At 31.7% G+C, this 6582-nt stretch overlaps 1 protein-coding gene across 1 annotated transcript; it reads left to right on the top strand.

Annotated features, from left to right (window-relative positions):
- LOC108470865 (choline-phosphate cytidylyltransferase 1) lies at positions 1–4020 on the top strand. The gene is made up of 8 exons (XM_017772364.2): positions 1–294; positions 522–635; positions 863–958; positions 1151–1193; positions 1284–1439; positions 1601–1681; positions 3284–3424; positions 3506–4020. Exons 1-8 carry the CDS (start codon positions 173–175, stop codon positions 3773–3775), a joined length of 1023 nt encoding a protein of 340 aa, XP_017627853.1. The 5' UTR covers positions 1–172; the 3' UTR covers positions 3776–4020.
- The last annotated feature ends 2562 nt before the right edge of the window (positions 4021–6582 follow it).

Raw genomic sequence — 6582 nt, 5'->3', positions numbered from 1 at the left:
ACTTTTGATACTACAAAAATAGAAGCGAAAGAAGCGCGTATTCGGAGGCGTAAATGGAAGCCCCTTTCTTTGCCTTCACACCAAACCAGTAATCCAATTTATATTTACCACACTTATGAATTAATCTGATAAAATTTGTCCTTTTTTTCTTCTCATTTCTAACATCTCAACCATGAACAACGATAACAACACCCATTATCCCGACTCCGAGCGCCCTGTCCGCGTCTACGCTGATGGGATCTACGATCTTTTCCACTTCGGCCATGCTCGCTCCCTCGAACAAGCCAAGAAATCGTCTGTTTGCCTCCCTCATCTCTTTCTTAACTTAATGTTTAATCTGTATATTTTTCTGGGCATCTTTGGAAATTCCTACTGATTAATGGGTGTCTATAAAAATTTTCCATCACTGCCTTTTCTTCTGATTTTCTTTTCCTTTTTTGAAGTTATTTGGCATTTTGTTTCCTGTGAAAGATATTTGTTTATTTGCAGCAGAAATAATATTTTTTTTTTGAAACTTTTAGGTTTCCCAATACATATTTATTGGTTGGATGTTGCAATGATGAAACAACCCACAAGTATAAAGGTAAAACTGTTATGACCGAAGCAGAGCGCTATGAATCCCTTCGCCATTGCAGGTTTTACTTCTTTCTATTTTTATAACTCTCAACTTGTTCTAGTTATTGTATTGAAAACCATTAAAAAAGAAAAGAACTCACCCGTGATGCTTGTTTCGAAGAATATTTCAGTTGTAAATCTTTTGAATTCAAAGGGAAATAGTGAATGTGAAGCACAATTTTAATCAATTTATCTTTCTGCAGTTGAAGGAAGTGACTTTGTCTTATTTGTTATTCATTTCTCATAGGTGGGTTGATGAAGTCATTCCTGATGCACCGTGGGTTATCAATCAAGAATTTCTTGATGCATACAATATTGACTATGTGGCTCATGATTCCCTTCCGTAAGGATGCTTGCTTTGACACTAATTTATTCATGGTGAATGCTGCATTGTTAAGAAAGATATAGAAACAAAACTACTCTATATTTGTTTTACATTGCACATCTAAGACTTTTAGTTGCCGAAAAACATATAAATACTTGCCATTCATTTGTTCATGTAGTCTTTATACTTTGCCATAAATCCTTTTTACAGCTATGCTGATGCCAGTGGGGCTGCGAATGATGTGTATGAGTTTGTGAGTTAATTGAGACGCTTATTTGTACTTAATTATAACAATTGGTGCTTTTTTAAACTGTGTTATATTAAAGTGGGCTCTTGTTCCTAGGTTAAAGCTGCCGGAAAGTTCAAGGAAACTCAACGAACCGAAGGGATTTCAACGTCAGATATTATAATGAGAATTATTAAAGATTATAACCAGTATGTGATACGTAACTTGGACCGTGGATATTCGAGGAAAGATCTTGGAGTTAGCTTTGTAAAGGTACGGTATTGAATGATCCCTTGTGAGAATGGAACTTTACCTTGAGGTACAATCTAGAAAATGAAGAAAGAAAAGTAAATGGATGCTATGCGGGAAATGTCCAAATCACAACAGTGTTCACCCTTTTTATTATCAGTGTTTCTTTGTTGATGTTCCTACAGGAAAAGAGATTGAGAGTGAACATGAGATTGAAGAAACTACGTGAAAAAGTAAAGGAACACCAAGAAAGGGTAGGAGAAAAGGTATGGCCCCTCATGCCATCACTATCTTGTTCAATTATTTTTCACTCTAATGCTTAATGATTTAGATCTACAAGTTCATTGGAAGGTAAATGCATACATTTTAGAACTTCATGGGGCGGTGGACGTACTTGAAATTCTTCTTGTCTTGGTTTTCTTGACAATTTTCCCATGATACTTTTAGCATTTTTAGCACAATTTTTTCTTTTAAGCTTTCCTTGGATTATGGAGCATGTGCATACACAGCATGCTGACGTGAAGTTTTAAACAATTCTTAATTTGGTTCCCAATCAGAGGCTCACTGGGAGTGTTGTCTTATCATTTATGACTGGACCCCAATCTTTATGCCTCGTTTGTAGGAATATTATTTTTTGAACACGTACTAAGTTAGCAATAAAATAATTTCATTTTTTTATAGTTTTAATCACTCATTTAATTTGTTTTTAGAAAAAGGAAATAATTTTTTACTAATTTTGAAGTGTTTTTTATTAGATTTTTATTCATTTTTCTAATTTTAAGTTTAAATTTGCACTAATTATTTTTATGTAATGACAAATTATTTTACTATTTATGTAATAATTAAAATTTTTCATGAGAAAAAACCAAGGAGTAGCAAAAATAGCTTGGTCCTACTGTTCTCAACTTGTCATTGGTATTATCATGCACGTTGTTATCATGTGTATTTGCGGTTTATGTTTGTGTGGTGAAATTAAGGAGTTGTTTTAAGGAAAGTAATCCATGAATCAAAAAACAAGCATTTATACATGGTAACAAGCACCTGAAAAATAGCCATTCATCTTAAAAAACTGGGTCTAGGTAGAAGGTAGCTAGCTTTAGAACAGTTTTTCAAATCCATTTGCCTTGGGTGGCTTAGTACAATTGTTAGATTTACCTCATGATTCATATCTTCATGATATTTGTACTTCTGTTGCATATGGTTGTCCATTTAGGTGACTAGATTGTCTAGTTGGAGACATAGCCTTAAGATCCAAAATATATGGAGATCAAGTGCATTTAGACTTTAGATGATAGTATGTCATATGAAAGGCAGGGTTATATTCTATTGTTTATATATCCAATTTCTTCACTTCCTTTTCTCGATCATATTGGCTTAGTTATAAATCCTAGTATTTTGCAGTTTTGGCTCTCACCATTGCTGATATTAACCACAAATGACCATTATAACATTCATTACGTCCATAACTGCAGAAAGCTTGATGTGACCACAATGTAAATCCCTTACATCCCCTGGTTCAATGTTCCCATAAAAGATTATTGAAGTTATGGAATATGATATTTAAGGTTTTCTAGCAACAAAATTATACCACAGTTTTACGAGTTGTGGAAGATTCATATTTTAGGTTGCCACCTAATGCTTCAGTTTGTTATATATATATATATTGCGTGTGTGTATGTTTATAAGCTTGAATGCCTATATGTATATCCTACCTAGTCGTGTTTGTTGCCAGGTGCTATTTGCCTGGACCTGCCATGGTTTTTCGGTTCTAGGTTGTTTGTTTAAGCTTGAACATCCCCTTTTAGTTATTCTTAATCTTCTCATAAAGTTAAGGCAATTCACTAATATTTACCCGAAAATACTTGCAGATACAAACTGTTGCTATGCATCGTAACGAGTGGGTGGGAAACGCTGACCGCTGGGTTGCCGGATGTAATGAGTTGGTGGAAAATGCTGATCGCTGGCTTGCCGGATTTCTTGAGGTGTTCGAAGAAGGTTTCCACAAAATGGTGAGCAAATCTAATGAAATCAATGTTTATAGTAATGACAATTTCATGCATATAAAAAAATTACTAAGGGAGTTTTTTCAGGGCGCTGCAATCAGAGAACGAATAGCAGAACATTTGATGAGGCAACAATCAAGGGATTCTGCATTTTTGCTGGAACTTAGTGATGAAGATGAAGATGAGGAATATTATTATGATGAAGATGAAGAAGAAGCTGACGGTGATAATGATAATGAGGAATACTACGACGACGATGAATATTATGACCAGAAAGACAGAAAAAATGAAAAAAAGGAAGAAGAAAAAGAAGAAGAAAACAAACAAACTATTGCTTCTCCAGTTTACCTACTGTAGGGTTTGAGTGGAAAAGCTTCAACCTGTAATTTTGTTTATTCATATCATACCTGAAAATGTTGTTCCCATTGATGCTTCTTTTTTGCCTTGGTAAGATGCAAGGGCTTGTACAACTTTCTTTTTATCACTGTGTAGGAGTTTTTTGAAGAAAAATTTATAGTTCGGGGAGATATAAGATGTTGCAAATATTCAATTTCTGACTTTAATTTTTTTTTTAAATGATGATACGAATTAATTGGATTAAATTTTGGATTTATAACAAAGTTTTTCTTTTATCATCATGTCTTATTTTGTGTTGAGTTTGAACGATTGGATACCTTACTCGGTCTCATAAGTCTGTCTCAATTAGGACATAAATTTTTGTCACTTCAAATTCAATTTAAATAAAAAGTATTTTTAAATTAAATTTTAATAAAAAATAAGGTTGATTGGATATTAGCTTGATTGATATGGGTATTGTTGTTAATATAGGATGATGTGAGTTTGAATGCGTCAAATCGTATTATTTTTCTATTTATGAGTTATGAGCAAATACAACCCGAATTTATAATGAGATTCTTTAAAAAACTTAAAATATATAAAATAATAGCTAAAATATATATTTTAATAATAAAATGAGTTTTTTGGAGGGCCAAATTGGTTTGAAAACATATTTTGAAATTAGGTTTTTACTCGACCTGAACTAATTAATAAAGATGAAATTATATAATTTATTAAATATATTAAGACGTAGATTTATATCCAAACTTAAAAAGGATTAATTTGTTAATATGCTGTTGAAGTGGTTTATAAGCTAAATTGAGGGTGCTTGAATCCTTGGTTTGAATCAGTCAGAGGTGATTGGACTGTGTTAGCTACAAGGGGAAGTCATCATTTAAAAGTAAAACATGTACACATAAATCTTTTTCCATGTCAGCTGCAAACATTAACTTCATCTCTCCCAAATCCTTTAATTCTATTGCACCATATTTACAACAACTTCTTAGCTCTTTTGTAATTGAAAAAGAAAAAGAGTTATGTTATGAATCTGTGCTGGTTGTTTCATGGATATTCTCATACTTTCAAAGTTTAAATAATTCATTGATTCCATCTAATGTGGACTAAAATGACTGAACTTTTCTGACCAAAGGATTGGAAGAATTAGAGGATGTCCGATACATGAGTTTGTTGTCAAGTTTTACACTTTTTTATATTCTAAAGGACTTATATAATGTAGAAGCGAAACTCGTCGTGTAATCTTCCCAACAACTTTGTGCAAGCTTTTCCTTTTTGGTCCATAAAAAAACAAGCAATGGGAGAGATGGAGCTGACAAATATTGGCATGTTTTAGTTTTATTGATTAGTCCTATATTTAATGTGGTGAGAAGGGCTTATATAATATTTCATATTTTAAATTATCCCATCTTTATTCTTTCTAGTAATGCTTTCACCTACTTCTTTTCATAATGTAATTTTATCTCAATGTTTAATATATTTTTGGTTCAATCTAATTTACCCAAATCCAATTTTGAAGGAGAAAATTAAATAATGTGTTAGCCGAGTTATAATGGTCTTTAAGAAAAGATATTATGCATTAAAACTCATAAAGACTAGATAAGGTCATGAGCATGGGAAAGAGCCTATTTCAAGCCCATGATTATTATTCTTTCATTAAAAACTAATGATTCCATAAACTAATTATTATGCATTAAAAAGTAAAGAAAATAAGATAACCATCACCTGAAAACCGTACACATGTTTCAATATCTTATCTTTTTCTTCTTTTGAATTAGAAAACTAAAACTCATTTTTGGAAACGCAATTAGTTTGACTTATAGCCACCGAATTGGGAATTGCCCCTTGCCTAAATGCTAAAATTTTCTTTTAGCCTTAATTTTTTAAAATTTTTAACTTTTATAAAATTTTATAATTTTTTATTATCCTTGATTTCACCTGTATATCAATTTAAGGTTAACCAATCCAATTGGTTAGATTAATTGGTTCAGGAGAGAAATTAAATAATAAAACAAATCACTTTGATACTAAATAAATAGTACGTAGAACATATATGATTCAATAAATATAATAAATTATTTTGATTTATATAGAGCAGTAGTTAAAACTTAGACATTTATTTGACATGGATTCAAACTACATTACCTCAATCTCTTATATCAATTTTCTATCAATAAATAAATAAAAAGAAATAAATATTCAAATCTTAAAAGAATAGTTTAATATATTATCAAATTCAACAAAGTATTTGTTCTCAATTGAATGATTAATCCCATTTAAAAAAATGATTATAAGGGATCAAAAGAGATAAGCAATGCACAATCTTTGAACTCTTATGATATGAAGTTGGAGGTTAAAATTTGGATTCTCATATTAGGAGAGATAGAAAGGGTAGAATTTATAGTGAGGATTGAAACGATTTGATTTTTATTATTTTAACTTTACATTTGTCGATTACATAAATGTTTGGAAATCCTTATGGGCACCCTAATATTCTTGCCGAATTTATAGCCGGACAATTAAAGAATCGAGTTTCATTTCGAAAGGCAATGAAAAAGGCTATTGAATTAACTGAGCAAGCGGATACAAAAGGAATTCAAATACAAATTGCAAGGCGTATCGACGGAAAAGAAATCGCACGTGTCGAATGGATCCGAGAAGGTAGGGTTCCTCTACAAACCATTGGAGCAAAAATTGAGTATTGCTCTTATAGAGTTCGAACTATCTATGGGGTATTACGAATTAGGGGTTGTCACTAATTTCTTCATATATCCAAGACCAAAATAATAATTTATTATTTTTTTGTACATGAT

The sequence above is a fragment of the Gossypium arboreum genome, chromosome 11 (assembly GCF_025698485.1).
Source record: "Gossypium arboreum isolate Shixiya-1 chromosome 11, ASM2569848v2, whole genome shotgun sequence".
Taxonomy (NCBI): Eukaryota; Viridiplantae; Streptophyta; class Magnoliopsida; order Malvales; family Malvaceae; genus Gossypium; species Gossypium arboreum.
This window is presented reverse-complemented; position numbering and strand designations above follow the sequence as displayed.